This window comes from Carcharodon carcharias, chromosome X (assembly GCF_017639515.1).
Source record: "Carcharodon carcharias isolate sCarCar2 chromosome X, sCarCar2.pri, whole genome shotgun sequence".
NCBI lineage: Eukaryota > Metazoa > Chordata > Chondrichthyes > Lamniformes > Lamnidae > Carcharodon > Carcharodon carcharias.
In genome coordinates, this window is record NC_054507.1 from 27,366,533 (window position 1) to 27,381,531 (window position 14,999).

At 57.7% G+C, this 14,999-nt stretch overlaps 1 protein-coding gene across 1 annotated transcript in view; it reads right to left on the reverse strand.

Annotated features, from left to right (window-relative positions):
• Positions 1–5,257: 5,257 nt before the first annotated feature.
• Positions 5,258–14,999, reverse strand: part of LOC121273234 (low-density lipoprotein receptor-related protein 1-like) — a 428,870-nt gene continuing 419,128 nt past the window's right edge. Inside the window, exons 87-90 of the mRNA XM_041180254.1 lie at positions 12,185–12,249; positions 9,806–9,899; positions 6,527–6,671; positions 5,258–5,499 (exon numbers count right to left, since the gene is read on the reverse strand). Coding sequence (XP_041036188.1) covers positions 5,359–5,499; positions 6,527–6,671; positions 9,806–9,899; positions 12,185–12,249 — 445 coding nt within the window. The 3' untranslated portion in view covers positions 5,258–5,358. The remainder of the gene's footprint in view (positions 5,500–6,526; positions 6,672–9,805; positions 9,900–12,184; positions 12,250–14,999) is intronic.

Here is a 14,999-nt window from a genome sequence, read left to right on the forward strand (position 1 = left end):
CCGAGTATGTATGCCTGAGTGTGTGCACGTCTGTGTGTGTCTGTGTGCACGCTCATCTGAGTGTGTGCGTGTGTGCGCATGTCTGTGTGTGTCTGTGTCAGAGTGTCCAAGTATGTAAGTCTGAGTGTGCGTGCATCTGTGTGCGTGTCTGTGTGTGCACGCTCGTCTGAGTGTGTGCGCGTGTGCGTGTGCGCGCATGTCTGTGTGTGTGTGTGTGTGCATGCGCGCATGTCTGTGTGTGTGTGTGTGTGTGTGTGTGTGTGTCAGTGTCCAAGTAAGTCTGAGTGTGCGTGCATGTGTGTGTGTGTCTGTGTGAGAGCGTCCGAGTAAGTCTGAGTGTGTGCGCATGTGTGTGTGTCTGTGTGAGAGTGTCCGAGTAAGTCTGAGTGTGTGCACATCTGTGTGTGTGTGTGCATGCGCGCATGTCTGTGTGTGTGTTGTGTCTGTGTGCACACGCGCATGTATGTGTGTTGTGTCCGTGTCTGAATATGTATGTCTGAGTGTGTGTGCGCATGTGTGTGTGCGCGTGTGTGCGTGTGTGTATGTCTTGTGTGTGCGTGTGTGTCTGTGTGCGCATGTGTGTGTCTGTGTGCATGCGCGCATGTCTGTGTGTGTTGTGTCTGTGTCAGTGTCTGAGTATGTATGCCTGAGTGTGCGTCCATGTGTGTCTGTGAGTGTGTGTGCGGGCTTGTGTGTGTGTGTCTGAGTGTGTGCGCGCGTGCCTGTGTGTGTGTCTATGCGTGTGTGTGTGTGTGTGTGTATGCGCGAGTTAGGGTACTTAAAGAGAGTAATTTATTATATTTCCCACATTTTGAGTGAGCTTTGCCTATCCACCTGACCAGCCTAGTTTTTATAATAAGCTAACCATGTTGTGGTTTATTGAGGAAACCTGGGCACGGAGCAGGTCACTCCGAGATCCACAGGTCAAGGGCGCATTTGGATGGAGAGCGCGAGCTGGAGAGATGACACCCCCCACACCCCTCTGTGGGGCGGTGGGACCAGAGGTGGACGGTGAGCTCGGACGCCTCACCCATCCGGCTGACTTGGCTCGGACGGCGCCGATAACTCGAGGATCTCCGCGCTTTGTGGAACGAGCGTTTCGAGACGCTCCTTGATGCTGCTGCTCCCTCAGGGGTCTCTAACTCGTCGGTTCAGGTGTTCAAAACAAAAGAAAAAGGGGGTGGTGGTGGTGGTGGTGGTGGTGGGGGGGCGGGGGAAAGAAATAAAAGGGGGCCGGGGGTGGGGACGGAAGGACTTGCTCGGACCGTGGGGACGATCGTGGCCGGGCTGGCCGGGTCTCGCCGAGTGACCGGCGTTGAGAAAGTAGACGCCGACGCTCGGCTGGTTTCTCCTCCCCCCATACCGCCCCCCCCCCCCCGCCAACACACACAGAACCAAGAAGGTTGTTTCTCGTCGTTGATGCTCAGTTGGGGGGGGCGGTGGTGGGGGTCCCTCAACTACCCCCTCCCCCCCCCCACCACTGACCGCCGGCCGTCTCCCCACACCCCCCCCACCCCCTCGCCGCAGCGCCCACGGGTTCCACACGAACCTTCCTCGAATCGGGAAGCTGTCGGGGGATCCGAAATAAAACAGAGAAGCTGCCGGGAAATCTCGGTCGGTTCCGAACCCTTAGCCCTCCCTCCCTCTCTGCCCCCTCCCTCCCTCCCTCCCCCTCTCTCTCTCTCTCCGAGCCCCAAATGAAACACTGTCCAAGGCGTTGAGGTAGGTACCATATCTTTTTGTTTTATTACAATATTTGTGTTACTTAGTGGTAGAATAGTCCAGAGGAAAAATAAAACAAAATTAAACATTATTTTTTTTTGCCAAGTAAGGATGTATGGATGTCATGCAGTCTTGTACTGGAGTCCGAGAAATAGAAAGCTACATCTCTTATCTTTAAGAACGATTCCCCACCTCCTCGCCCTCTTTAACACTGACAACAAACCCGAGTTACTCCTTCCGAGGCTGGCTTGTACATTCTTCCGTGATGTGTGATCCTTCCCTTGGAGGGCAGGAAGGGTTGAGACAGGGGAGGGAGAGGGAGAGCGAGACAGAGGGAGGGAGGGAGGGAGAGAGAGAGAGAGAGAGAGAGACAGACAGACGGACGGAGGGAAAGAGGGGGGGGGGGAGGAATGGGGAGAGAAGTCGGCCGCATCGCTCACGCTATAACCATCGCCACCGGGTAACGGCGTGTGAGGCGGACGTGGGAGGGGGAGTCTCGCGACCAGGGGCCGCTGCTGGGGGGGCGGGAGGTGGGGGCCTGCCCGTCAGATGGCACAGGTCCCACAGCAGAATGGTGGAGGCTCGGGGTCCGAGGAGAGGGGTTAAGGCTACGTAACTGAGACTGACGTGTGTCAGTTAGAGAAAGGCTGGGAAGGAGGGGGGACGATGGAGGACACACACACACACGCACACACACAGACACACTCACACAAACAAACACACACACACACACAAACACACACACTCATACAAACACACACACAGACACACACACAAACACACCCACACACACACACACAGACACACACACATACACACAGACAAACACACACACACACACACACAGAGACATACATGCAGACAAACACACACTCATACACACACACACACACACACACACAGACACAGACACACACACACAGACACACACACACACACACACACACACACACACACACACACACTCATACACACACAGACACACACAGACACACACAGACACACACAGACACACACAGACACACACACACACACACACTCATACAAACACACACAGACACACTCATACAAACACACACAGACACGCACACACAGACACGCACACACACACACGCAGATGTGCACACACACACACGCAGATGTGCACACACACACACGCAGATGTGCACACACACACACGCAGATGTGCACACAGACACACAGATGTGCACACACAGACACATGTGTGCACGTACACAGGCATGCACACACATGTGTCTATGCACGTGCACAAATGCATGCACACACCTGTGCACACAGACACACGTGTACACACACACCCCCCCCCACAGTAACACACGTGCACAGACACACATCAGGAACAGGATTAAATGCTTCCTGTCACAGGACAGAGGTAAACTTGGTAAATAAAGATGCTGCATTCGAGTCTGTTAGTAAAACTAGGCAGCGCTTTGAACCTATTAAACCATTGGTTACATTTCACGGTTATAATTCACGTCACATCATGGATTATATAAACCCTTTCTCTTGTGAACTGTTACACACATCGTAAGCAGCAGAGATCCTCCGATTTCAAACCTGCAGTCTACCTCTGTCTCTCCCTCCCCCCTCCCTCCTCCCCTCTGTCTCTCCCTCCCCCCCTCCTCCTCTCTCTCCCTCCCCCCTCCCTCCTCCTCTCTCTCCCTCCCCCGTCTCTGTCTCTCCCTTCCTCCTCTCTGTCTCTCCCTTCCTCCTCTCTGTCTCTCCCTTCCTCCTCTCTGTCTCTCCCTTCCTCCTCTCTGTCTCTCCCTCCCCCCCTCCTCCTCTCTCTCCCTCCCCCCTCCCTCCTCCTCTCTCTCCCTCCCCCTCTCTCTCTCTCTCTCCCTCCCTCCTCCTCTCTCTCCCTCCCTCCTCTCTCTTCCTCCCTTCTCTCTCTTCCTCCCTCCTCCTCTCTCCCTCCCTCTCTCCCTCCCTCCCTCCCTCCCTCCTCCTCCCTCTCTCCCTCCCTCCTCTCTCTTCCTCTCTCCCTCCCTCCTCTCTCCCTCCCTCCTCTCTCTTCCTCTCTCCCTCCCTCCTCTCTCTTCCTCTCTCCCTCCCTCCTCTCTCTTCCTCTCTCTCCTCCACCTTTCTCCCTCCCTCCTCCTCCTCTCTCCCCCTCCCTCCTCTCTCTCCCTCCCTGTCTCTCTCTCCCTCTCTCCTTCCCTCCTCTCTCTCTGCCTCTCTCCCCCTCCACCTCTCTCCCTCCCTCCCTCCTCCTCCTCTCTCTCCCTCCTCCTCCTCTCTCCCTCAGACACACACTCACAGACACACCCACCTTTTAAAAAAAAAATTATTGCATTTAAATATTTTAAAACTCCACCTGGGCAGAAGCCGCCAATGCCTCTTGCGGGCTGCTCTCCTCACTCTCCCGACAGAGGGAAGGGCACTCCCCTCCCCTCCACCACCCCCACCACCCCGGATTAAAAGGGGGGGAAAGAGAGGGAAAGAGACATGGAGAGAGAGAGAGAGAGAGAGAGAGAGAGGGACAGAGAGACAGAGAGACAGAGACAGAGAGCGAGGAAGAGACAGAGAGAGGGAGAGACAGAGAGAGGGAGAGACAGAGAGAGAGAGAGACAGAGAGAGGGAGAGACAGAGAGAGGGAGAGACAGAGAGAGGGAGGGAGGGAGAGACGGAGAGAGGGAGAGACGGAGAGACGGAGAGACGGAGAGAGGGAGAGAGGGAGAGAGGGAGAGAGGGAGAGAGGGAGAGAGGGAGAGAGGGAGAGACGGAGAGACAGACACACAGAGAGAGAGAAATCGCTCTCCCTGCATTGACGAGAAACCGGAAAGGGAAACTCGAGAAGGGGGGCATTGAGATTCCGTACCGTACAGCTCGATGCATGGGGATTCTGACCCCCGCAGCGACCCCTGGACCCGCGCGCAGGGGGAGTGGGTGGTGGTGGGGGGGGGGGGGGGGGGGGTGCAGGGACATTGTACCCCTCCCCACCCAAATCACCCCACCCACCCCCGTCTCCCCTCCCCTCCCCCACACACCCCACCCACCCCGCGGCCACCACTGCTGTCCAAGACGCTCGCTGATCGTTCAGAGGGTTCCTGGGGTGCCCCTGAACCCACCACCACCGCCCCCCAACCTCCCTCCCCCTCCCCCTTCCTTACCTACACCCACGGCCAAACCCGAGCAGGAACGCGTGGTGGGTGGGTGGGGGGGGTTAACCGAACCCACGTAACTGGGCCCTGTACAAACTCCCGGCAGGACTACTGTAAAATGTGAGGCTGGAGGTAGTAGCAAATGAGAGTCTTTCTTCGTATATTTTTTTCTTTTTAAAAAAAAACTAAACAAAAAATAATATATATTTAATACTGTAATCACACAGGAGAGTAGTCCTTCAGATTGTACAGTTATACAGTGCTCGGTTGCTGCTCATGTTATTCCTTCAATAAAACCCCAGGACCCCTTCCCAAGACATGTTAAGACCCCAATCCCCCCAACCCCCCACTTCTTCCCTCAGTAAAACCCCCACCACCACCCACCCTCCCCCCCCACCCCCCACCACGCGCACACACACACGCACACACACACACACGCACACGCACACGCACGCGCAAAGAGAAAACCACCAAAGGGCAGCAGAGTGTCGCCGGGAAGGGGCCTGGCGCTCTACGCCATGGGGTCACACATTTCGTCATCCCCGCTGGCGGACAGCAGCTCTTTGTTCTCGTCGGTGCTGGTGAGAGAGTTGCGGCTCCGGTGCGCCCCCATGTACAGCGTGGCGTAGACCGGGTTGGTGAAGTTGGTGGGCTGCGGAGGGGGTAGGGAGGGGTAGAGGCAGCGGTGGGTGAGGGAGGGAGGGAGGGAGGAGAGAGACGGGGCCGTGGAGAGAGAGGGGAGGAGTGAGAGAGAGAGAGAGAGAGAGAGAGAATGAGGATATCAGTGAAATTGGTTCCATTGCAAACCTTCAAACAAGCAAAATAATTGACCTGTCCTCAATGGTCAAAGCTGCTGGTCACTGTGAGAACGTAGGAGACACGGCAGGTAATTGTGGACAGACTAACACACAGCAACGTGACAACGGTCAATAAATCCATTAGGAGCTGACCCTCCAACGGTGAGGCACTCACTCAGCGCTGACCCTCCCACAGTGCGGCGCTCCCTCAGCGCTGACCCTCCCACAGTGCGGCGCTCCCTCAGTGCTGACCCTCCGACAGTGCGGCGCTCCCTCAGCGCTGACCCTCCGACAGTGCGGCGCTCCCTCAGCACTGACCCTCCGACAGTGCGGCGCTCCCTCAGTACAGACCCTCCGACAGCGCGGCGCTCCCTCGGCGCTGACCCTCCGACAGTGCGGCACTCCCTCAGCACTGACCCTCCGACAGTGCGGCGCACCCTCAGCGCTGACCCTCTGACAGTGCAGCACTCCCTCAGCGCTGACCCTCTGACAGTGCGGCGCTCCCTCAGCGCTGACCCTATGACAGTGCGGCACTCCCTCGGCACTGACCCTCTGACAGTGCGGCTCTCCCTCAGCGCTGACCCTCTGACAGTGCGGCACTCCCTCAGCACTGACCCTCCCACAGTGCGGCACTCCCTCAGTGCTGACCCTCCGACAGTGCGGCGCTCCCTCAGCACTGACCCTCCCACAGTGCGGCGCTCCCTCAGCACTGACCCTCCCACAGTGCGGCACTCCCTCAGCACTGACCCTCCGACAGTGCGGCGCTCCCTCAGCGCTGACATCTGAAAACGTCAATCTGGACTTACAAGTGGGGATCGAACCCACAGAGTTCTGACTCTGAGTGAGAGAGACGAGTCAGACGTGCAGAGATTGTGGCCTTACCTTGTCGGGATCTAGGGTGTAGTCCGCATCTAGCAGCTCCCCAGCTCCCTCATCTGGTTCGGCCTCATACATGTTGTAGGTTGGGTTCCCTATCTCTACGTTCATCATGCCGTTTGTCATCCGTTGATGCTGGAAGCCTTTTGCTCTGAAACACAAACACATGGAGCATTAAGGAAACAACACCCTCTGCACTTGGTGAATACCCCTCATTTCTGGGATATGCACTCCCTCAGCGCTGACCCTCCGACAGTGCGGCTCTCCCTCAGCGCTGACCCTCCGACAGCGCGGTGCTCCCTCAGCACTGACCCTCTGACAGTGCGGCTCTCCCTCACCACTGACCCTCCCACAGTGCGGCTCTCCCTCAGGACTGACCCTCCGACAGTGCAGCTCTCCCTCAGCACTGACCCTCCGACAGTGCGGCTCTCCCTCAGCACTGAACCTCCCACAGTGCGGCGCTCCCTCAGCACTGACCCTCCCACAGTGCAGCTCTCCCTCAGCACTGAACCTCCCACAGTGCAGCGCTCCCTCAGCGCTGACCCTCCGGCAGTGCGGCACTCCCTCAGCGCTGACCCGCCGACAGTTACTTGGGTCAGGAATGCTGGGTGCAGTCGGAGGGTACAAGGGGCACCTCGACATCACAGGCACGTACAGCTCGCCGGTCACAGACTGACCTCCACGCTGCGAACTCAGGGGGACGCTGCCTGACAGCAGCACACCAGGAAGGGGAGCGGGAGGCTGCCATTCAGCCCCTCGTTCCTGCTCGCTCATCCGATAAGCTCACGGCCAGTCGACCATCAGCCAAGGGGAGAAGCTTTCCTCTTTCCATCTGACCCGAACCGGTCACCATCTCGTACCCTCACCTCTATCCGATCTCCCCTCCATCCCTTTCGCTCCGACCCCCACCTCAGAGCTAAACCACCCCCTCCCCTACCACCACCCTCCTCATACTCTCTAGAACTGTGTCGCTGAGTCTGTCTTGCCCCCCTCCCTGTGTCCTCTGGCAACGCTTCACTGCATTAAACAGCATCTGCCGCTCGCCTGCCCATGTCTGCAGCACACGGAGATGACCATTCGGCCCAGCGAGCCTCTTCCACCGCTCAATACTGTCATGGCTGATCTCGACCTGTGTCTCCATTCCCCCCGCCCCACTCCCTCTATCCCCCGACCGCCCGAGACACCTAGAATCTGTCTATCTTGGCCTTAAACAACCCCCTGAGTTCCAAAGGTTCACAGCCCTTTGAGCGAAGACATTTCTCCTCGTCTCAGTCCTAAATGACCGGCCCCTTACCCTGAGACTGTGTTCCCAACACCCCCCATCTCTCTCACATCCCCCACCTCCCACTCCTTGTTTTAGAATCCCCCCCCCACTCCACCGACCAGCGGGAGCGACCCCTCAGCGCCCGTCCACCGCGGTCAAACCCCCTTCAGGATCTTGTAGGTCTCGATGGGATCGCCTCTCGTTCTTCCAAACCCCGGGGAATATCGGACCAGTTCACTCAGCCCCCTCATCATCGGACATCCCAACCCCAACCCGCCTCATCCCAGGGACCCATCTAGTGACCCTTCACTGCAGCGTCTCCAACGCGAGTCTATCCTTCCTTCAATGCGGAGACCAGAACTGTTCACACTGCTCCAGATGTGGTCTCACCGACAACCCTGTACATCTGAAGCCAGACTCCTTTGTTCCTGCTCTCCGATCCCCTGGCAATAAGAGACCCACAAGTAAATAAATCTCCCAGGCAGTTTTCTGCACAGAATACATAGCCAAAACAGGAAGCCTGGTCCTGGAGAACCCTTTCGTATTTACAATTCAGGCTGCACACCATCAGCAGGGGCTGGGGTAATAAATTCAGAGCTCAAGGTCTCTGTGGGGCGATTGCGTCTAGAATAGATATCACTCTGCCAAGCAGGAACACATGAGAATATATCACAGGATGGAATAATTAGGAGCTGCTTGGTGACAATATAACTGTGTAAATTTCTGCAAGATTGACAGGAAAATGTGACTCATCACAGGTGCTTCGGCTCACTGCGCCGCTCAACTCGTCCCCCGAGTGCTGGGTAGGTCTCAAACTCCCACTCGAGACAAGAGAACACCGTAACCGAGGCAGAGTGCCCCAGCGTCAGTGCTGAGGGAGCGCCGCACTGTCGGAGGGTCAGTGCTGAGGGAGCGCCGCGCTGTCGGAGGGTCAGTGCTGAGGGAGCGCCGCACTGTCGGAGGGTCAGTGCTGAGGGAGCGCCGCACTGTCGGAGGGTCAGCGCCGAGGGAGAGCCGCACTGTCGGAGAGTCAATGCTGAGGGAGCGACGCACTGTCGGAGGGTCAGTGCTGTGACTGTCAAGTGCATGAATATTCTGATCGAGTAGGAACAGAGAACAGATCTGGGGTGGGAGATGGGTAGAGGGGCCAGAACTTGGAGGCCATCAATATCAGATGGTCACAAATAAACCCAATCGGGGGAATTCAAGAGAAACTTAAAGAAGTTAAAGACCCAGAGAGCGGGGACTCGCTCCCGCGGGGGAGAAGGTGGGACTCGCTCCCGCGGGGGAGAAGGTGGGACTCGCTCCCGCGGGGGAGAAGGTGGGACTCGCTCCCGCGGGGGAGAAGGTGGGACTCGCTCCCGCGGGGGGAGAAGGTGGGACTCGCTCCCGCGGGGGAGAAGGTGGGACTCGCTCCCGCGGGGGGAGAAGGTGGGACTCGCTCCCGCGGGGGAGAAGGTGGGACTCGCTCCCGCGGGGGAGAAGGTGGGACTCGCTCCCGCGGGGGAGAAGGTGGGACTCGCTCCCGCGGGGGAGAAGGTGGGACTCGCTCCCGCGGGGGAGAAGGTGGGACTCGCTCCCGCGGGGGAGAAGGTGGGACTCGCTCCCGCGGGGGAGAAGGTGGGACTCGCTCCCGCGGGGGAGAAGGTGGGACTCGCTCCCGCGGGGGAGAAGGTGGGACTCGCTCCCGCGGGGGAGAAGGTGGGACTCGCTCCCGCGGGGGAGAAGGTGGGACTCGCTCCCGCGGGGGAGAAGGTGGGACTCGCTCCCGCGGGGGAGAATGTGGGACTCGCTCCCGCGGGGGAGAATGTGGGACTCGCTCCCGCGGGGAGCGGGGGGAGGGGAAGTTGGATAAACACATGAGAGAGAAAGGAATAGGTGGGTATGGGGATGGGGGTGAGATATGAATTGGGGCAGGGGTGGGGAAGCAGGAGAAGGCTCGTGTAGAGCAGAAACACACCGGCACGGACGTTAGGGATGGTTTCTCTGATCTACAATCGACGCGATTCTTTAACACTTACCCTCGTGTTCGTCTCTTATACCAACATATCCCACCGATCGTCAGGAGGATGAGGAGGAGCAATATAATTATTGGCACAATTATTGACGTAGTTTCTGGAATTAGGAAAGAGATCGAGGAGGAATTGTTAATCAGGTCAAGATAGAGAAGCAGCCCGCCCGATCACTTCACTCGACTGACCACGTTTATCTGTGTCAGAACCATCACGCACCAGAAGGGACCATTCAAGCCGTTGGTTGGCACCCCATTCACGAACTCACTCTCTCTCACAACCAATGCAGCTCCAACAACACTCAAGGCACAACTCAGGAGTGTGATGGGACACTCCCCACTCGCCTGGATGAGCGCGGCTCCCACAACACCCGAGAAGCTCGACACCGTCCAGGACAAAGCAGCCCCTGCTCGATGGGGCACCCCATCCACAAACATTCACTCCCTCCACCACCACCACCGATGCACAGGGGCAGCAGTGTGTGTACCATCTACAAGATGCACTGCAGCAACTCACCAAGGGCTCCTTCGACAGCGCCACCCAAACCCACCACCTCTACCGTCTAGAAGGACGAGGGCAGCAGACACATGGGGAACACCACCACCTGCAAGTTCCCCTCCCAAGCCACTCACCATCCCGACTTGGGAATATATCGGCTGTTCCTTCACTGTCGCCGGGTCAAAATCCTGGAACTCCCCTCTCTAACAGCGTCGTGGGTGTACCTACACCACACGGGACAAAATCCTGGAACTCCCTCCCTAACAGCGCCGTGGGTGTACCTACACCACACGGGTCAAAATCCTGGAACTCCCTCCCTAACAGCGCTGTGGGTGTACCTGCACCACACGTACAAAATCCTGGAACTCCCTCCCTAACAGCGCCGTGGGTGTACCTACACCACACGGACAAAATCCTGGAACTCCCTCCCTAACAGCGCCGTGGATGTACCTACACCACACACGGGGACAAAATCCTGGAACTCCCTCCCTAACAGCGCCGTGGGTGTACCTACACCACACACAGGGACAAAATCCTGGAACTCCCTCCCTAACAGCGCTGTGGGTGTACCTACACCACACAGACAAAATCCTGGAACTCCCTCCCTAACAGCGCCGTGGGTGTACCTACACCACAGGGGACAAAATCCTGGAACTCCCTCGCTAACAGCGCTGTGGGTGTACCTACACCCACGGACAAAATCCTGGAACTCCCTCCCTAACAGCTCCGTGGGTGTACCTACACCACACGGACAAAATCCTGGAACTCCCTCCCTAACAGCGCCGTGGGTGTACCTACACCACACATGGGGGACAAAATCCTGGAACTCCCTCCCTAACAGCGCCGTGGGTGTACCTACACCACACATGGGGGACAAAATCCTGGAACTCCCTCCCTAACAGCGCTGTGGGTGTACCTACACCCACGGACAAAATCCTGGAACTCCCTCCCTAACAGCGCCGTGGGTGTACCTACACCACACGGACAAAATCCTGGAACTCCCTCCCGAACAGCGCCGTGGGTGTACCTACACCACACGGAAAAAATCCTGGAACTCCCTCGCTAACAGCGCCGTGGGTGTACCTACACCACACATGGGGGACAAAATCCTGGAACTCCCTCCCTAACAGCGCCGTGGGTGTACCTACACCACACATGGGGGACAAAATCCTGGAACTCCCTCCCTAACAGCGCTGTGGGTGTACCTACACCACACGGGTCAAAATCCTGGAACTCCCTCCCTAACAGCGCCGTGGGTGTACCTACACCACACGGGACAAAATCCTGGAACTCCTTCCCTAACAGTGCTGTGGGTGTACCTACACCACACGGACAAAATCCTGGGACTCCCTCCCTAACAGCGCTGTGGGTGTACCTACACCACACGGACAAAATCCTGGGACTCCCTCCCTAACAGCGCTGTGGGTGTACCTACACCACACGGACAAAATCCTGGAACTCCTTCCCTAACAGTGCTGTGGGTGTACCTACACCACACGGACAAAATCCTGGGACTCCCTCCCTAACAGCGCTGTGGGTGTACCTACACCACACGGACAAAATCCTGGAACTCCCTCCCTAACAGCGCCGTGGGTGTACCTACACCACACGGACAAAATCCTGGAACTCCCTCCCTAACAGCGCTGTGGGTGCACCTACACCACACATGGGGGACTACAGCGGCTCAAGAAGGCAGCTCACCACTACCCCCCACCACCTTCTCAAGGGGTCAACGAGGGATGGGCAATAAACGCTGGGCCCAGCCAGTGACGCCCACTTACCGCGAAAGGTTAAATAAACCACCCCCAACCCCCCACCAAGGACGGGCTGAGGAAACTGTGGGTCAAGGGGAAAGGAGGCAAAGTGGGACATGAAGAAAGCAGTACATACTACCAGCCATGGATGGTTGTGCCTCCAATACATCGCACTGTGGACCTGTCCAACCAGCGGCACACCTGAAACACAGAAGGCAGACCGTTAAACAGAGGATCTCAGGAGACGTTAGAGCGAGGGGCAGGGACAGGGACCGGGGGTGGGGGGGGAGCTCTGTCCACCCCACCACCTCCTCCGGGGACTCAAGAAATCGACGGGCAGGGGCGCAGTCAGCCCGTCAACCCCCCTGGGCGAACCTTTAGGGCAAAGGGACGTCCAGCCCCACCCCCAACTCGGAGAGAGAAAACATTTCTCCTCGTCTCTGTCCTCAATGGGCGACCCCCCTTATTTTTAAACAGTGACCCCCTTCCCCCCCACCTCGTTTCAGATTCTCCCACAAGAGGAAACATCTTCTCCGCACCCACCCTGTCGAGACCCCCCTCAGGATCTTATAGGTTTCGATCGAGTCGCCTCTCACTCTTCTAAACTCCAGCGGATACAAGCCCAGCCTGTCCGACCTTTCCTGATGAGACAACCCACCCATTCCAGGCGTCAGTCTGGTTAAACCTTCTCTGAACGGCTTCCAACGCGTTTACACCCTCCCTTAAATAAGGAGACCAGTGCTGTACACAGAGCTCCAGATGTGGTCTCACCAGTGCCCTGTACAACTGAAGCATAACCTCCCCACATCTGTAACCAACTCCCCTCCCAATAAACACTAACATCCTATTAGTTTCCCTAATTACCTGCTGTACCTGCATTACTACCTTTTGTGATTCATGCACTAGGACACCCAGATCCCTCTGCACCTCACAGCTCTGCAATTATTATGGATAACAAGCTTCTCTTTCATTCGTCCGGCCAAAGCGGACAAGCCCACATTTTCCCCCACAAATACTCCATTTGCCCTATCTCCGCCCCGCTCACTTGACCCATCTACCATCCCTTTGTAGCCTCTTCGCCATCATACTATCCTCCCTACCTTGGTGTCGCCATGGTTTTCAGGGGAGTCTGTCCTCAAATGCGACGAGGGTTCCTTCGGCCGCTAAGTCCTAGACCCCTCTGCGTTAAAAAGTTACTCGACTGCCCCCATCTCCCCCCACCTTCCCCACCCAACCCCTCAAACGGGGTGTCTCGCTCGGACATTTCGGAGTCCACCGCGTCGTCGGGTGTGTGGTGGTGCGGGGGGTGGGGGGGTGGGGGGAGGTGGGGGGGGCTGGAGTCACCTGGAGGGCCAGACCGGGGTAAGGGCAGCGGATTTCCCCTCCTCCCCTAAAAGGGGGACGTCGGTGAACCAGATGGGGTTTTTATGACAACCGATGGTCGTCGTCCCCGTGACTGAAACTGGCTCTCGATTCCCGATTTTATTAACTGGGTTTAAATTCCACCAGCGGCCGCGGTGGGGGACTTGAACCCGTGTCCCCCAGGCAGGGGACCAGCCCAGTGACAAAACCACCGCACACCCCCAGCTCACCGCGCCTGACCACCCTCTGCCTGGCTCACGCTCCGGAGGTCGCTCTGTTCCTCGGCAGGGCTCAGTGACCTATCGGTGATGGTGGGCTCAGGGGGTTAACGCTGGCCCGCCAGTTCGGGGGAATTGCCCCCCCCCGCCACCGGCGTTCCCTCTTAAAGTGAGGGGGTGGCCCAAGCTTAAGCCCGAACCACATCCTCGACACCTTCAAACCAGACAATATGTCAGGAACAGGTGGAGGCCATTCAGACCCTCCTCCTCCTCCTCGAGCCTGTACACAGGAACAGGAGGAGGCCTTTCAGCCCTTCCTCCTCCTTCTGGAGCCTGTTACACAGGAACAGGAGGAGGCCATTCAGCCCCTCCTCCTCGAGCCTGTTACACAGGAACAGGAGGAGGCCATTCAGCCCCTCCTCCTCCTCCTCGAGCCTGTTACACAGGAACAGGAGGAGGCCTTTCAGCCCTTCCTCCTCCTTCTGGAGCCTGTTACACAGGAACAGGAGGAGGCCATTCAGCCCTTCCTCCTCCTTCTGGAGCCTGTTACACAGGAACAGGAGGAAGCCATTCAGCCCCTCCTCCTTGAGCCTGTTACACAGGAACAGGAGGAGGCCATTCAGCCCCTCCTCTTTGAGCCTGTTACACAGGAACAGGAGGAGGCCATTCAGCCCTCTCCTCCAGCCTGTTACACAGGAACAGGAGGAGACCATTCAGCCCCTCCTCCTCCTCCAGCCTGTTACACAGGAACAGGAGGATGCCATTCAGCCCCTCTTCCTCCTCCTCGAGCCTGTTACACAGGAACAGGAGGAGGCCATTCAGCCCCCTCCTCCTCCTCGAGCCTGTTACACAGGAACAGGAGGAGGCCATTCAGCCCCTCCTCCTCCTCGAGCCTGTTACACAGGAACAGGAGGAGGCCATTCAGCCCCTCCTTCTCGAGCCTGTTACACAGGAACAGGAGGAGGCCATTAAGCCCCTCCTCGAGCCTATTACACAGGAACAGGAGGAGGCCATTCAGCCCCCTCCTTCTCCTCAAGCCTATTACACAGGAACAGGAGGTGGCCATTCAGCCCCTCCTCGAGCCTGTTACACAGGAACAGGAGGAGGCCATTCAGCCCCTCTTCGTCAAGCCTGTTACACAGGAACAGGAGGAGACCATTCAGCCCCTCCTCCTCCTGAAGCCTGTTATACAGGAACAGGAGGAGGCCATTCAGCCCCTCCTCCTCGAGCCTGTTACACAGGAACAGGAGGAGGCCATTCAGCCCCCCCCTCCTTGAGCCTGTTACACAGGAACAGGCCATTCAGCCCCTCCTCCTCAAGCTTGTTACACAGGAACAGGAGGAGGCCATTCAGCCCCTCCTCCTCGAGCCT